At 43.0% G+C, this 17805-nt stretch overlaps 1 protein-coding gene and 1 long non-coding RNA gene across 4 annotated transcripts in view; one reads left to right on the forward strand and one right to left on the reverse strand.

Annotated features, from left to right (window-relative positions):
• The window catches only part of PDE4B (phosphodiesterase 4B), a 469036-nt gene that overhangs the window by 112634 nt on the left and 338597 nt on the right, over positions 1-17805 (reverse strand). For all 3 annotated transcript variants that reach the window (XM_077277476.1, XM_077277477.1, XM_077277478.1), the window contains one exon: positions 12524-12573. In XM_077277476.1, the coding sequence (XP_077133591.1) occupies positions 12524-12573 (50 nt within the window). The remainder of the gene's footprint in view (positions 1-12523; positions 12574-17805) is intronic.
• LOC143788096 (uncharacterized) overlaps positions 1-17805 on the forward strand; it is a 93171-nt gene that overhangs the window by 12396 nt on the left and 62970 nt on the right. The window lies entirely within an intron of this gene.

Here is a 17805-nt window from a genome sequence, read left to right on the forward strand (position 1 = left end):
TAGGCACATCAGGGGCTCTGCAAACGCAACGTGACGCCCGCAGAGCATTCCATCAAAGTCTGCATTTCAAAACGTCACTACTTTCCTTCCGAACCCCGACGTGTGCCAAAACAGTGGTTTACCCCCACATATGGGGTATCAGCGTACTCAGGAGAAACTGGACAACAACTTTTGGGGTCCAATTTCTCCTGTTACTCTTGCAGAAATAAAAAAATTCTGGGCTAAAAAAATATTTTTGAGGAAAGGAAACATTTTTTATTTTCACGGCTCTGCGTTATAAACTTCTGTGAAGCACTTGGGGGTTCAAAGTGCTCACTACACATCTAGATAAGTTCCCTTGGGGGTCTAGTTTCCAAAATGGAGTCAATTGTGGGGAGTTCCTACTGTTTAGGCACATCAGGGGCTCTGCAAACGCAACGTGACGCCCGCAGAGCATTCCATCAAAGTCTGCATTTCAAAACGTCACTACTTTCCTTCCGAACCCCGACGTGTGCCAAAACAGTGGTTTACCCCCACATATGGGGTATCAGCGTACTCAGGAGAAACTGGACAACAACTTTTGGGGTCCAATTTCTCCTGTTACCCTTGGGAAAATAAAAAATTGTGGGCTAAAAAATCATTTTTGAGAAAAGAAAAATTATTTTTTATTTTCATGGCTCTGCGTTATAAACTTCTGTGAAGCACTTGGGGGTTCAAAGTGCTCACCACACATCTAGATTAGTTCCTTGGGAGGTCTAGTTTCCAAAATGGGGTCACTTGTGCGGGAGCTCCAATGTTTAGGCACACAGGGGCTCTCCAAACGCGACATGGTGTCCGCTAATGATTGGAGCTAATTTTCCATTCAAAAAGTCAAATGGCACGCCTCCCCTTCCGAGCCTTGCCGTGCACCCAAACAGTGGTTTACCCCCACATATGAGGTATCGGCATACTCAGGAGAAATTGCCCAACTAATTTTAGGATCCATTTTATCCTGTTGCCCATGTGAAAATGAAAGAATTGAGGCTAAAAGAAATTTTGTGTGAAAAAAAAGTACTTTTTCATTTTTGCGGATCAATTTGTGAAGCACCTGGGGGTTTAAAGTGCTCACTATGCCTCTAGATGAGTTCCTTGGGGGGTCTAGTTTCCAAAATGGGGTCACTTGTGGAGGAGCTCCAATGTTTAGGCACACAGGGGCTTTCCAAACGCGACATGGTGTCCGCTAACGATGGAGATAATTTTTCATTCAAAAAGTCAAATGGCGCTCCTTCCCTTCCGAGCCCTGCCGTGCGCCCAAACAGTGGTTTACCCCCACATATGAGGTATCAGCGTACTCAGGACAAATTGGACAACAACGTCCGTGGTCCAGTTTCTCCTTTTACCCTTGGGAAAATAAAAAAATTGTTGCTAAAATCATTTTTGTGACTAAAAAGTTAAATGTTCATTTTTTACTTCCATGTTTCTTCTGCTGCTGTGAAACACCTGAAGGGTTAATAAACTTCTTGAATGTGGTTTTGAGCACCTTGAGGGGTGCAGTTTTTAGAATGGTGTCACTTTTGGGTATTTTCAGCCATATAGAACCCTCAAACTGACTTCAAATGTGAGGTGGTCCCTAAAAAAAATGGTTTTGTAAATTTTGTTGTAAAAATGAGAAATCACTGGTCAAATTTTAACCCTTATAACTTCCTAGCAAAAAAAAAATTTGTTTCCAAAATTGTGCTGATGTAAAGTAGACATGTGGGAAATGTTATTTATTAACTATTTTGTGTCACATAACTCTCTGGTTTAACAGAATAAAAATTCAAAATGTGAAAATTGCGAAATTTTCAAAATTTTTGCCAAATTTCCGTTTTTTTCACAAATAAACTCAGAAATTATTGACCTAAATTTACCACTAACATGAAGCCCAATATGTCACGAAAAAACAATCTCAGAATCGCTAGGATCCGTTGAAGCGTTCCTGAGTTATTACCTCATAAAGGGACACTGGTCAGAATTGCAAAAAACGGCAAGGTCATGAAGGGGTTAAGATTGATTTCAGTGATCCATTGAGCCCTGAGACACAATACCATCCACGAGTTTATTTGAAAAACAAAACAATTAAATCTTTATCACACTTAAATCCAATTTGCATAATAGTTTGGAACACAGTGTAGTATATGCGCATATGGTAGTATTAGTTAGCTGCAGTATACTTTGGTTCAACAGTGGACCGCAACGGTCCTGAGGATTATTTTCAGTCTGCAAAAAAAATGATGGTACTATACAGCCGCTTTAGCTGAAATCTAACTTATGATTATAAAAATAGTATCCTAATTCATAAAGCCAAACTACTGCCCTTAAGCAGCAATGTACTGATGTCCACTAATCCCAGCCTGGAGGGCCAGGGCATTGTTAGCGTCCACCCCAAGCCTCAGGCACACAAGCATCTGTTCATATTATACATGTGAAGCAATATTTGTATTTTCACACATTGTAGCCCAGACTTTCCAATATTACAGTTAAGGAAGGATGGAATAGCCAAGACAGCATAGAGGAGTGAACAGCAACACTGTCACCCCCACATCTAAGGTCTCGCCATAGGCATCCCTTGCCATGTGGATAATGAGGTCTAGCAGCCTGCTACTATTCAGCTCTACATAGTCTCAAGAAACGGCAACAATGTCTCCTGTGCAAACAGGCACTTGTTACATTGTTCTACACAATGCACTCAATACAAGCCAGGTGTCAGCACCTGCCCCTCTGCATTGTCTGATGAGAAGGTTATGATATACACAGAAGCCCGCAAGTTGTGATTGTGAGCAAATGTCAAGTTTGTATCTTGACTATATTGTGGTGCGACCTTTTGGGCGTGGGTGCGATGATGTAAGTGGATGTTATTTGTATGTATACATTAGTGAAAACAGCACTGAAAATATTGGTTATAAAGGGCACAGCAGCCCGACATTTGTGTCCATAGGATCTTGTGCACGACACGTGGTCTGATGAAAAATAACACAAGTATGTGGTGCTCGCAAAGTTCTGTGCTCCAAATCCTCAGACACTATCGAACAGCATTCTACTGTTATTGGTCATTAATGGTCTTTTATATTTCCTGGACTAGGAACCACCATGAGAAGTTGAAAAAGAAAAATAAATTGCAAATTTTTCAACAAATCATGTTTGCAAACAAAACAGTGACTTTTCTTCTTATATCTTGTTTAAGCGTAACACTTCAACGAAAAGATAAAAAAGGTTGCGGGTCTATTGTGTGTGGGGAGTCTACCACATTCAACAGATTTATGCAAAAAGTTTCAGAAGTTATGACAGATATCTATTTAATCTCATAACTGGGGTGTTTTTTTACTCTCTGGTACACAGACACTAAAAAGATGCACCAATTTGAATTAGAAAATGTGCAGCTCTTACATTTGGCACATATAGCTTAACAGTGGTCTTGGTAAATTCCCCGCAATGCATGCTAGAAACCTGCAGAACTTAAAATAATACTTTATTTTCATAAAGTAAGAAAACTAAAGAGCAGAAATAGGCCATACAGATTTAGGTCTGATTATTTTTCCCTTTACGTCAAAACCGCTAAGAAATAAAGCCATATGATATCCTGGCTGTTATCTGAGCCTGACGGGTCTTTCCTGCTGACTGATGGAGCGGGGCCGCCATAGTCACCAGCAGCACAAACATGTAGAAAGTGTGATCCGGTGACGTCATACACACCCTCGGCCTCACACAGGCCTCTTTGTCTCCAGCGAACAATCCAACAGAATTGTTCATCCCCACAGAAATGTGTTACCAGCACAGTTTATACTGCAGATGGAAATGAAGGGAAAGCACCAAAATTGTAATTTCTGGTTGAGTTTACCAAAGTAGTGGAAGTTTTGGGGACTATATTTAAAAAGGACACCTCTATAACTGGTGGAAGCCCTTATTTAAGCCCTTAAATTAATAGCAACTGTTACAACTAAGGTGTTAAACCGAGGAAGAGATCTGCATCTGTCAGTGCATTTGCCCCTTGTGACGTACGCAGGGCGACACGGGAACTTGACTTGTAAGGGTGCATTCACATTGCATTGCTCAGTGGCCCCATTGGGGCATACGTACAACCCCCCCACGAATCGACATTTGGGTATATGCGCCAATGGGGCTATTGGCTATAATGGTGCATCATTTTCGGGCATGACAATCTACTGGAGGCGGACACTCAGAAGTAGTAGACTGCTAATCCTCATAACCTACATCAAAAGAAAAATGTTACATTCCCTGGAAAGTAGTGGCATGAAAATAACATACTTAAAAAAAAAAAAGTTATTATCCAAAAATACTAAAAAAAAATTGATATCAGGTATCACTGCATCTATACCTATCAATATAATAAAGTCAACTTGTTTTTTTCTTTTCACTACACAGAAAAGCAAAAGAATAAACTTAAAAACAGTAGCGGTATTTTTGCTGTCCTCAATATGTGACCAGTGTGGAGGGGCTTTGCTAATTCTCATCCAAATCGTGTTCGCTTTGCAGTTTCAGAGCACAGGACATAGAATTTAATTCTTAAAGTTCCTTATTGTTCATATAAAAACTAGGGTTAGAATCTGCATGAACCGTGGTCAGGTCAGTACATCCTTTCCAGGAATATGGGAAATAGGGAAGTCATTCATTATTAAAGTAATTTAGAGGGGGCACCACGGATCGTGGGATCACAACAAGACCTAAAATTGACCAATAAAACAAACACAGAGAAACAGACTAGGTCTATAATATGAAGGATCACCACACAAGACTATGGCTATAATAATAAAGACACAATTTTATTCAAACAATATATAAAGCAAACCACATACAGTTTTAAAAACAGTTAAAAAGGCAATACTTTGCCATACAACACAAACCCACAATATGGTTAGTAGCCCACACTTTACTCAATAAATAAATATAGTGATAATCTCAATACATCCTAAACTGCATAGACAACATATCCTTATATCACAAATAGCCAAATATAGTGCAAATCCATTGCAACCCTTATAGGTGAATGTTCAAGGCATTAAGGCTAGACCTAGGGGTTAGTAAAATGCTTAGTATATACACTCCACCAAATACATCAATATACCCTAGCCACCAATAAAGGGCAGATATGAAATAACATGGCTCAGAAAAAGAATAACAATATAAATAATAAAGAGGCCACAAAGGGCTACTCAGGTCTCTAGTATATTGAGCAGTTTAGCATGTTTATACAAAGAGATATAGAGCCAAACGGTCAGCCAATAGCATAACCAAATAATGGTAAACTGATGTATAGTTACCAAATAGTCCAGCAACCCCTAGTACGCAGATACATCCTGCAGCTGGACTGGCTCTAAGTGTGGGCTACACAGCTACCCAACGCGTATCGCCACCTGCTGGTGGCTTCGTCAGGGGTAATGTGTGCGTATACAGTCTGCTATTTAAATATAAAGAGCATAAACGTTTTTACCTGAATCAGCTGTGTCGCTGAAAGTTTCGCCGCATGGAGCTACAGGCGGCAGCCATTACACAGGAGCGCATGCTCCGGCGTGTCGTGGGCGTCAGCATAGTCAGACAGAATTGCCAAGGATACAGGACGCTACGGACCGTTTGGTCTTAGAGTGCCAATTGGCTACTCTGGTACTCCATTGGTTTGGTTCATTTAGTTAATGGTACTTATTTATTTATTTTTCATATTTATTCGTTGATATACAAATAACAAAAATAATGTTCTCTCTTTGAGCTTTTGATAAAGGCCATGGTAGTTCACTATATAGACTCTATTCTTTCAATATACAAACAACTTTTTATATACTCAGGGCCTGTCTACACTTTGGCCCACTGGTTTATATTCACATCAGTGCTTTACTATTGGGTATGTGTCCTCTTATACTCGAGGGATATTGATATTACTTCTCCACCCAGGTACAATACGTATCTTCTATAGGCCAATATCTACCCTTCCGCTTTTATTGTAGTGATGTTCTAGGTAACGTGGGTATAATGTGTCATTGTATCTTTCACACTATTTATGATTTAAGCTCATTTGCGTAGTGAGGCACTGTCCTTGCTGAGTGCCTTTCTGGGTGAGGGGCTATCAACTTAAAGGGAACCTGTCATCTGAATTTGGCGGGACCGGTTTTGGGTCATATGGGCGGGGTTTTCGGGTGTTTGATTCACCCTTTCCTTCCCCGCTGGCTGCATGCTGGCTGCAATATTGGATTGAAGTTCATTCTCTGTCCTCCGTAGTACATGCCTGCACAAGGAAATCTTGCCTTGCGCAGGCGTGTACTCCGGAGGACAGAGAATGAACTTCAATCCAATATTGCGGCCAGCATGCAGCCAGCGGGTAAGGAAAGGGTGAATCAAACACCCGAAAACCCCGCCCATATGACCCAAATCCGGTCCCGCCAAATTCAGGTGACAGGTTCCCTTTAAAGAATCATGCTTTGCTACCGACGTCGTATTGGGGCACCGTATACGTGCTCATTGTGTATATCATCTTTTTTAGTTGCCAAGACAAGTATGTACATATCGCTTGCACACTTGGAGATTTGGGGCCAAGCTCCTCAAATCACAGTAGAAGGGAGACAGGATTGTCTACCTTGTGTGTACGCATGCGCCGGATAAGTAGCGTCATGTATCCTTGGCAACTCTGTCCGAGAATGCCGACGCCCACAATATGCCGGAGCGTGCGCTCTTGTTTGCAGCGCTATGTATCCTTGGCAACCCTGCCTGATTGTATTGACGCCCACAAACACGCCGGAGCAGGCGCTCTGATTTGTAGCGTCCTGTATCCTTGGCAATTCTGTCTGACTATGCTGACGCCCACGACACGCCGGAGCATGCGCTCCTGTGTAATGGCTGCCGCCTGTAGCTCCATGCGGCGAAACTTTCAGCGACACAGCTGATTCAGGTAAAAACGTTTATGCTCTTTATATTTAAATAGCAGACTGTATACGCACACATTACCCCTGACGAAGCCACCAGCAGGTGGCGATACGCGTTGGGTAGCTGTGTAGCCCACACTTCGAGCCAGTCCAGCTGCAGGATGTATCTGCGTACTAGGGGTTGCTGGACTATTTGGTAACTATACATCAGTTTACCATTATTTGGTTATGTTATTGGCTGACCGTTTGGCTCTATATCTCTTTGTATAAACATGCTAAACTGCTCAATATACTAGAGACCTGAGTAGCCCTTTGTGGCCTCTTTATTATTTATATTGTTATTCTTTTTCTGAGCCATGTTATTTCATATCTGCCCTTTATTGGTGGCTAGGGTATATTGATGTATTTGGTGGGGTGTATATACTAAGCATTTTACTAACCCCCTAGGTCTAGCCTTAATGCCTTGAACATTCACCTATAAGGGTTGCAATGGATTTGCACTATATTTGGCTATTTGTGATATAAGGATATGTTGTCTATGCAGTTTAGGATGTATTGAGATTATCACTATATTTATTTATTGAGTAAAGTGTGGGCTACTAACCATATTGTGGGTTTGTGTTGTATGGCAAAGTATTGCCTTTTTAACTGTTTTTAAAACTGTATGTGGTTTGCTTTATATATTGTTTGAATAAAATGGTGTCTTTATTATTATAGCCATAGTCTTGTGTGGTGATCCTTCATATTATAGACCTAGTCTGTTTCTCTTTGGAAGTCATTCATTACGCAAGGTTCAGATTTTTATAAAAATAAAAGAAAGAAATATGGAAGCAAGTCCTAGTTGGTGATAGTAAGACTACAAGTATCAGTATGTGTAATACTAGCTGCAGGAGGAATGAGGAGACAGACTCAGAGGAGAACCGTAGCATCACATAGTGTTGCATGCAAAGCATTGTATTTCCATTTTCATTTACGCATCGCAGTGTCGGTACTTGGTTATCAAAGTTTCAGTCCTGTGAATGAGGTCTGAAATATCCATCGTGCCAGTTCTGAGAAATACTTAGCTGAGATATGGATGCCATTACTGAGGATCACGTGAGTGATAGTGTGTTCTGCTCTTTTCAAGACCCTATGGCTGAGAGTCATGTTCGGTGAGAAAATGATAAGTTGTGTTGTTTGAAAAGTGGGGGCCTTGAAAAAGAGAAGGTCATAATTATCTTTGGTCTATGGGGTGGGGTAGAAATAGAAATGTCAATTTGATAGGGCTACAGCTGGTAATTTCTATCTAATCCACAGTCCATATATAGTACAAATAATAAAAACACAGGCCATGTGGTAGCAAAAATGAGTGAACCTACTTAAAGGGAATGTATCATTGAAAAGTGATCTGTTGTTTAAAGGGAATCTGTTGCCAAGTTTTTGCCATGTACTCTAAGAGCAGCATAATATAGGGACAGAGACCATGATTCCAGCAACGTATCGCTTGCTGTAGCTGTAGTTTTGTTAGTATTACTGTTTTATCCACATGAGATTATCACTAGAAGACTAGTAAGCCTGCTGCCATGTAGTCCTTCATGTTCAGGAGCCTTGTATAGCAGAGCCGTTGATAGGACCGAGTGGCAGATTTCTGCCTATGCACAGTGTACACAGAAAGCTATCAATTATTGGTGTAGGCGGGTTAAACAGAACTGACAATTTAGAAAACTGCTAGATCTGCAGGAGAAAAAATAGAGATGTAAGAAAACTACAGCAAACAACCCAGTAAGTGATGCATCACTGGAATCAGGGTCTCTGCCACTACATCATGCTACTTTCAGGTGGGGTAGCAAAAAGCTTCTCACTGATTCCCTGTAAAGGGAACCTGTCACCGTGAAAATGCAGTCACCATGTTATATCAGGGGGGAGCTGTGCATAGTTTGGTGAGAAAAGATTCAATATAGCCCATTTTCATCATCTAATCCTCTGCTCTTTCTGGGATTTTGGGTTCAGTAGGTGGTCCGATCAGTGACTGACAGGTTCCTATGTGTAAGTGTGCAAACGGAGATAGCTGTCAGTCACTTATTTTTTGTGCCCACTGCACACAAACTCCCTGAAATAGAAGAGGTTTAGATTAGGAAAACACAGGTCATATTGAATTTTTTTCCCCACAAACTATATATCGATCTGAAGTTCCCCCTGCACTATAACATGCCAGCTGAAGATTAGACGCCATTTCCATTGTGACAGGTTCCATTTAAATCAATTTTTTCTGTTACACATTTTTTAAGAGTTTTGGTTGATGTGTTTTTTTTATTTTTTTATTTTGCCATGTTGCTATCTAACATTTTTGCCACCTTCACATTAGGATAAAACCTCCTGTAAAGTTCAGACCATACTGTGTGGATCCCACCTCCCTCCCCTACATAGTATGATGCCCCCACACCATCATTGGACAAACATTATAGCCCGTCGAATACCGCGACTTAAACATAACTTTTTCTATGAGCATGTTATTGTTGTGCAAATGTAAAAAGAAATAAAAACTTTACATACATGTATAGAATATAGGTGTCCCTTCACCGGGTGTACATTGAAAACATGGGGCCCCAATGCAGAAGTTCTAATTGCCTGTCCCCCCAAAAGAAAAGAAGAAGGAAAATATTTGGCAGGTCACAGAAGAGCATATCTCACAACTTTTCCAACAAAGGTGCTGGCACCGGGCCCCCCTGACTCCCGGGCCCCAAAGTGGCCGCGTGACCTGCCACCATTGGTAGTAAGCCACTGCCCTTCACCCCATCCCAGTAGTGCGCTGACAAAATTGAAAAAGAATTAGCTCTTGTTCCCATGATGAGCCGCCCCCGGCCTGTGCTGTGTGTGGCTCAGTGCAGGAGGCACAATCTATTGCTGTCATCATGTCTGCGGCACCAACTGAAGGTCTCCCATTCTTCCAGTGTATTCAGCTATATCTGCTTCCTAAATGCGCAGATACAGTCGAAATTTGGACATACCGCCATATTTCCAGGATAGTTTCCCAAATCCAGGAACGTTCAGCTGGATCCAGGATGGTTGGGAGATATGATGACTGTTCTATGTATCCTGAATGCTGCAGTCAGGACATGGTATAGCAACAAACATGGTTCCAGCACTTACGACTTAATCTGTGTAATCTCCAGATTACAGCATGGAATGCCAACCTGCTGCATCTACAGCTAACTGGCATTTGTAATATATTAGCAGGGGGATGGCAAGGAGAGGAAAAAGTCTGTGGAGCAGCCTCATCTCAGATATGAAGGCATGTAAGATTGCAGTTATGAGCAATAGGAAGAATTAGTGTTGTATATACCCCACCCTCCCAAATATATCATTGTAATATTGTTTAATGGCACACAAGACTAATTTCCCAACCCCTGATTTATGCAAGCAGAGGACAGACAAACAATGACGACACATAACAGTTGCAATGGATTTAAAATTTTTGGTATTACCGACATTGCACCCTCCCATTATCCTGTCCATCACTGCTTCTGACAACCCTTTTGTATTAGAAGGACATCGAGAAATCAGCCATAATCTGTCCAAAAGCAAAGTGTTCCACCGCAGTGCCTCAAAAAGGATAGTGAGGTATTACAAAGCTCCTATTGAAATCAACGGATTGTCCATATAATGTGCATATCTGCTGGGTCCTCCAGGGTGAGAGAAGCTTGTGAAGCCATTCTCTCTACTATGGCTAAACAAAGCGAATCCAGAATGGGGGGATTCTATTAAAAGCAAAGCAATGAATAACTGATCCTGATGTGAACTAGGTCCAAATATATATATATATTGTGATGCGGTGACCCATGTTACAGCCAGGGGGCGCTTTATGTGCTCCTCAGGATACGCTTGGAGGCGTATCTGTAGGGAGTGATAATTAAACAGTGTCCAGCATGATTGTAAATGTCCGGTATGTGTCGCAGAGGGAGTCTGCGCTGTAAGCCTGTAGTCCCACAAGTGTTTGTATAGTTTATAGAGGGAGGCTTGCAGGGCTAGTTTGAGAGCTGGGCGGGTCGAACTAGCCACACACACCTCCCATCTATGGGAGTGGTTACAACTATGTAATGTGACCAGGGTGTGGGTCACTTGGTTCCTGTATAGCCTGTGTGTTGGAATGTCCTGAAATGGACTAGATTCCTGGAAGCACATGGTGAGCCCATGGACTGAAGGCCTGGGTGTTGGAAGTGCCTGGGACTGGACTTCCTGAATAGCGCAGGGAGAGGCCGTATCTGCAGAGCCTGGGATGGCTACTGTGTTGGGGGAAGCTACAGTTCCTACTGTGGGTCTGGACTATCTGAGGTGCTCTGGTCACAAGGACGGTGATCCCAGTGAGGCAGTTTTCCCCTGGGAACCAGCACTGACAGGAGTCAGTGTGTGGAGCCAGAGCTCCTGTAAGGTAACTCTAGATAAACGGGGTTACGGCAGAGACATACTGTATCTGCCATTGGAACAGACTGTCGGTGGTTAATGTGTTCCGTTGATGTAAATAATGAACTGTTCGTGGTGCGGTTTATGATGTTTAATAAACCAGATAGACTGTTTATGTGGAGAAACCGTGCCTGAGTGCTTTAACCCGTGCCAAGCGAGTGTCCCCCAACACACTCAGGTAGCGCTGTCTCACAATATATATATATATATATATATATATATATATATATATATATATATACACACACACACACACATTTCTATCACCTGGATGCCCATAATAATATGTTATATAAATCCCTGGGGGTGACTATAAGCATTACCCCGGGCTGTGTTTTGACAACTACAAGTTGCAGCAAATTAACATTTTTTTAAAGATCCATTGCAGCCTAAACTGACATTTAATTGCATCTATAGAGAAGATTAGAAAAGGTTTGACATACTCTATTGTGTGCATTTTCAAGTTGCATGTCATAGCAATCTGCGGAATTTAATGGAAACTTGGCTTAGGGTGCAGTACATCAAATCACCCACCGTGCTGCAGTGTTATGTGCACTCTGCGAAAGACAAATGTACTGATAGCAACAATTCTGTTGGCCACAGATGTAGAGATTTTCTCAGATCAGATCCACAGGAATCTCTGATGTGTCTGAAACTCCCACATCCCTCCTCACTGTATGATCACAGTGAAGTTTGGTCACATGTGCCCTTCACCTCCATTTTTCAGTTTATTATGACCCAAAATATCCAAGAAAGGTGCTCAGCTGTTTTCATCCGCTCTATGAAAATGAATACATACTTGCCAGTAGGCCAGGATTAGCTGGGACTGTCCTGGACTTGACGGTGTATAATCGGTGGCCTGACATGGGGCGAGGTTTACAAATCTATGGTCGTTTGGGGCGGGATGGGGCACCACATAATAGAATGTGTTCAGTGTTGGTTCATGTCAGAGTCTTCGGCCCTCACACTTTCCATCAGAGAAAGTTGTTTTTTTTCCCACTTGTTTGCAATCATTGCTTTGTTACTGTACTGGGTGAGCCCATAGGAAATATGAGATATTCTTAGGTAATGTGAAGACATGCCACTGAGTAATAAACTATATCACTATCATTTCAGACGCAGCTCTTGATGTTACTGGAGTATAAAACTACTAATGACCAGCAAAGTATTAATTCATATATAGCTTCATAGGTATGAGAAAGAAAGTTATTACTGACCTTGTATATTAACCCTGGAGATCTGCGGATGGTTGGACATTGGTGACCTCCTGTGAAGAAGGTAAAATAGAAAATATTTACATAATCTTTTACACTTAACAACACTCCTAGAAAAAAAAACAACCAGAGAGGACAACTCCTATCAAGGGCTGCTTGAATGTCACATGCTAGAAAACAAAAGGGCGGTATTATCACTCAGGATGGAGATAAGCTGGAGGTATGCGCCGCACATGATGTGTTGGTGCGGGCACTATGACGCGGGTTACTGAGAGTGTCTGATAACTGCAGCTGCTGGATGTTTCTTTTGGGCATAGAAGATGTTGCATGTGATTCACAACTTAGGGTTGATTGAATGTTGATGGCCCTAATGTGCAAAAATGGCAGAAAGAAAAGTCATCAATAAGACGCACAACATTTCACCATATATACTAAATGCAACAAGACAGACCAATATCCATCCAGTCCGGGGAAAAGCAATGGACTCTGATGTACGGCTCCACTCCAGCAATGTAACTTCTACATTCGGGCATCATTGAAATAAAAGGAGCTTCCAGATTATAAAATGCCAGATTATTAGAATTTCAGCAGCTGAAGGACGAACGCAACAGAATCAAATCTCATGGTGATGTAAGTCTGGTATTTTAGGTATTGCAGCTGAAATGTTATAATTGGCAACTCTCTCAAAATGTCTGGACAAAGGGGAGACACCTCTTGGACTTCTGGAAGAGTTTGCGGTTTTCCCAGGCACTGCCAAACCCTCCCAAAGCCTCCTGGAAAACAGTATGGTTTCTTGTTTCTAAATAAAAGCATGTGGATGGGGTGTGGATTCACCACTACACTGCTCAGTACTGCTGTATAGTGTCCTCACTGCTGATTCTCTTGCTAAACATGTACTATATAGAGACAGGAGAGCAGGAATCCATCATGTCTGTGGGTGCTGTATGTGAGAGACATCACACCAGCTTGTCTCCATTCATCAGCTCAGAGACCACGGAAAATTAGACATGAAAACTGGTAGAGGGTACAAGTCATACAGTATAATGGCGAGAAATAGTGTAATTCCTCATCTACACACACAGGCCTGCTTATTCTGAAGAGTCTCCCGAAATGATGGGAGAACTATAAAGACTTGCTATTCATGCAATTGCGCAAGTGCCGGATCTAGCACAGATTACTAGCATATAAAGAGATCATCAAATCGACTGGAAATGAATGAAGGATATAAATAAGTGTGATAAAGATTGATAGGTTATAATTGTGCAATCACTGCCCAATAATGCAACAAGTGTCCAGCAGTGCACGTGTTCAGTAGTCGCCTTCCTGCTCCATGGGAAGCCTTCTGTTAATTACCTGTAATGGAGGCTTTTCCGTTCCTTATAGTGTCTCTCATCCTAAGTCTAAGGCCTCTCATGCAGACCTTTACAAGTCCTGAACTATAGATATTATTGTCCTTTAGGTTACTTTCATCAGAAAGAATGAAAATTGATTGGACGGTATCATAGTGGGGGACACGACCCTCTAAGGGTGAGTTTCCACGGTCAGTAAACGCTGCGTGTTTGACGCTGCGCAGAGCTGCAGCGTAAAACACGCAGCGTCCAGATGTTCCAGCATAGTGGAGGGGATTGTAGGAAATCCCGTGTCCACTATGCGTGGAAACCCGCATCCGTCTTCCCTGCGACTCCAGACATGCTGCGCGTCTTTTCAGATCGCAGCATGTCCGTACACCTTGCGGGGACGCAGCGTCCCCGCAAGGCATATCACAGGGCGCTATGGGAGAGAGCGATGATCCCGGATGTGTACAGTTAACACATCCGGCATCATCGCGTCCCAGAAAGGGGGCGGGGCTTAGCGCCGAGCGGCTCCGCCGCTGCGGCGATACCGCCGGCCATCCTGACCATGGACACATACCCAAATAGTTCCCCCAATTGTTAATATAAACTTCCAGGAGGAATAACATGAGTGGCAACAAGATGATCTCTAATTTCATGGGAACCTTAATGTTAGTAGTGGCGAATGGTTCTTTTTCGCTTCTGTTCCCATGTGGTAAATGCTACAGATTTTGTGCAGTGAATTTGCAGGCAGAATATTTTCAGAATATTAACGTACCAGTTGAGATATTACAAAATTGAATCAACAAACAACAGGTTAGTTGCAGTGGAAATTGGTAAGTGCAGATTTATAATCCATGACATGACAGTTCATGCTGTGGATTTTCAATGCAGATTTCACTATTTGCATAGAGTGAGATATGTGGCAAATCTGCAGCATTTGCACCACAAGACCACACGATTTGGTGTTTTTTGTATTTATTTTTATTTTTTTGCTGCTATGAATTTCCCATCTCAAGAAATTTGGCAGTGAACCAGTTCTGTGTAGACAAACTCTAAAAGTCCAGTGGGGAAAATATGTGGGATTTGTATGCAAAATAATCCTCTGCCTAGATATAGTACCATGGATTTCACAAAATCTCATTTACACTGAGAAATAAATCCGCAGCGGAAATCGACCAGTGAAGCAGGTCTGAAATCCGCAGCAGGCCAATCCATATCAATGTAAAAGGTGCTGCAAAACCATACTTTTCAACAAGAAATAAACAGATTCTGCTCATTACGTCTTGGTGCCACATAACACTTCTAGAGGTCTCATGGAGTCCATATCTGGACGGCTCAGAGAAGGCGGCTTGACAAAATATTAGGCAAATTCTTTAATGTTGCGGTAGTTCGGTGTTTGAAGCATTTTTTATAGAGCTGTAAGGGATAATTTTGGGGTCACACATTGGTCTGATACTCTGGAATTTTATAAGGAGAGTTGAAAGAACTACAAACTCAAGAATTCAGTTACTTAAGCTGTACCTCTCATTTTGCATTTACAACATGGTGTAGATTGGTGGTGGTCTGAGTCCTGGTCACTCAAAACACTATAGAGAGGACTGCAGCTAAGCAGAAGCCCTCACCTTCCACATGAGCAAGGTATGGATCCATGGAAGATAATCCTCCATGCAGAACAAATACAGCGGAGCTCCATACACAGGGGTCTGGATGTATCCACACACAGCAGGGTGGGGACCAAACTGAGAGGACGGATCAGAAATCTGTTTCGGCTGTATGTTGACGTGACTAATAAATGTGTAGGTGGTCACGTAAACATCTGTTTATTCTATGCACTGGCACCACTGACTGCTCTGTGTAAAGGGAGCGCCATCTAGGGGCTGAAGACAGTAGAGCAATGCTGGTTATGTAATGGTATAGCACGTGTCAAGGAAATGCCTGAACATAATAGATCGATGTTTGCTATATACACACACACATTTATTTTCCTTTTTTTTTTTTTTAAATAGTAAACTTTAATTTTAGAGATCTGTGTAAACACTGTTATACAGTTGTCACAGGTTCTCCTACTGCTCTCTTTAGTGCAGCTGTCCTCCCAGGCTGCACAGCTCTCCAGTCCATACAATGTGACCAGACCATCCATCAGCCTCCTCCAGTGGAAAAGCAGCTTCCCCACATGAGGTGCTTTTCAATTAGACTAGACTGATGGAAATTGTGTGAAGATAATGTGGTCGACCCGTGAACGGATTCTGCAGCCAGCAACAGACAGTGCAACACAGAGGCTATAGGAGGCAAACAGTGCAATATGTGCGAGATATGCAGTTGCGGGAACTCGAACATATTTTTCGAGCACGCCGAAGACACTCGGTTAGCACCCGATCATGCTCGGATAACACCTTATCCGATTACGTTCGCTCATCACTAGTGCTGACCCATCACTGCCATCATCTACTCCAAATAAGTATATTACGATCAATGCAGCTAAAGGCTACTTTCACACTAGCGTCGTACTTGGTCCGTCGCAGTGCGTCGGGCCGACATACCGACGCTAGCAGTGAATGCGCCGCACAACGGGGGCAGCGGATGCTGTTTTTCCACGCATCCGCTGCCCCATTGTGAGGTGCGGGGAGGTGGGGGCGGAGTTCCGGCCGCGCCTGCACGGTCGGAAATGGCGGTCAGTTGGCAGCAAAAAACATATGGAACGTTTTTTGCAGCCGACGGTCCGCCACAACACGGCGCAACCGTCGCACGACGGTTGCGACGTGTGGCAAAGCGTCGCAATGCGACACTAATGCAAATCAATGGTGAAAAAACGCATCCTGCAAGCACTTTTGCAGGATGCGCTTTTTCAACCAAACGACGCATAGCGACGTGCAGTGCACAACGCTAGTGTGAAAGAGGCCAAAGGCAGGGAAATAAACTGGGGAAAAGAAGGGGTTTGGAAGCCACTTAGGTGCTATTTGTTTTTCTTTATACAGAAATGTTTACTAATCCCCTAAGGCTATGTCTCCACGTTCAGGATGGCCGGCGGTATCGCCGCAGCGGCGAAGCCGCTCTGCGCTAAGCCCCGCCCCCTTTCTGGGACGCGATCATGCCGGATGTGTTAACTCTTCACATCCGGGATGATCGCTCTGTCCCATAGGGCCCTGTGATATGCCTTGCGGGGACGCTGCGTCCCCGCAAGGTGTACGGACATGCTGCGATCTGAAAAGACGTGCAGCATGTCCGGAGTCGCAGGGCCACCGCGTGCGGGTTTCCACGCATAGTGGAGACGGGATTTCATAAAATCCCCTCCACTATGCTGGAACATCTGGACGCTGCTTGTTTGACGCTGCAGCTCTGCGCAGCGTCAAACAAGCAGCGTTTCCTGACCGTGGAAACATACCCTGATAAGGTTATTTGCAAAGTTTCATAACTTTACATTCCTTAAAAAAAAAAAAAAAAGTTTACTTATCCTTTTATTTTGGTTTGGTCACAAATCATCTTTAGAAAGTTCAGAAATACCACTTTGAAAGTTGTGATACTCTTAAATCAGCTTAGAAGATGGTTGAGTTAGTGAAAGTCAAGACTTAGGTCCCAGCAGAAAGAGCTCACTGACTTAGGCTACGTTCACATTTGCGTTGTGCGCCGCAGCGTCGGCGCCGCAACGCACAACGCAAACAAAAACGCAGCAAAACGCATACACAATGCTGCGTTTTGCGCCGCATGCGTCCTTTTTTTGATTGATTTTGGACGCAGCAAAAATGCAACTTGCTGCGTCCAATGCGCCCGGACGCGTGCGCCGTAGGGACGCATGCGGCGCAAAACGCAAGTGCGACGCATGTCCATGCGCCCCCATGTTAAATATAGGGGCGCATGACGCATGCGGCGACGCTGCGGCGCCGACCGCAAATGTGAACGTAGACATAATTCACTGGTAACTCATTTTGAAGTCTGCTGTTTATTGTGATACAT

The sequence above is a fragment of the Ranitomeya variabilis genome, chromosome 8 (assembly GCF_051348905.1).
Source record: "Ranitomeya variabilis isolate aRanVar5 chromosome 8, aRanVar5.hap1, whole genome shotgun sequence".
In the NCBI taxonomy this organism is placed as follows: Eukaryota; Metazoa; Chordata; class Amphibia; order Anura; family Dendrobatidae; genus Ranitomeya; species Ranitomeya variabilis.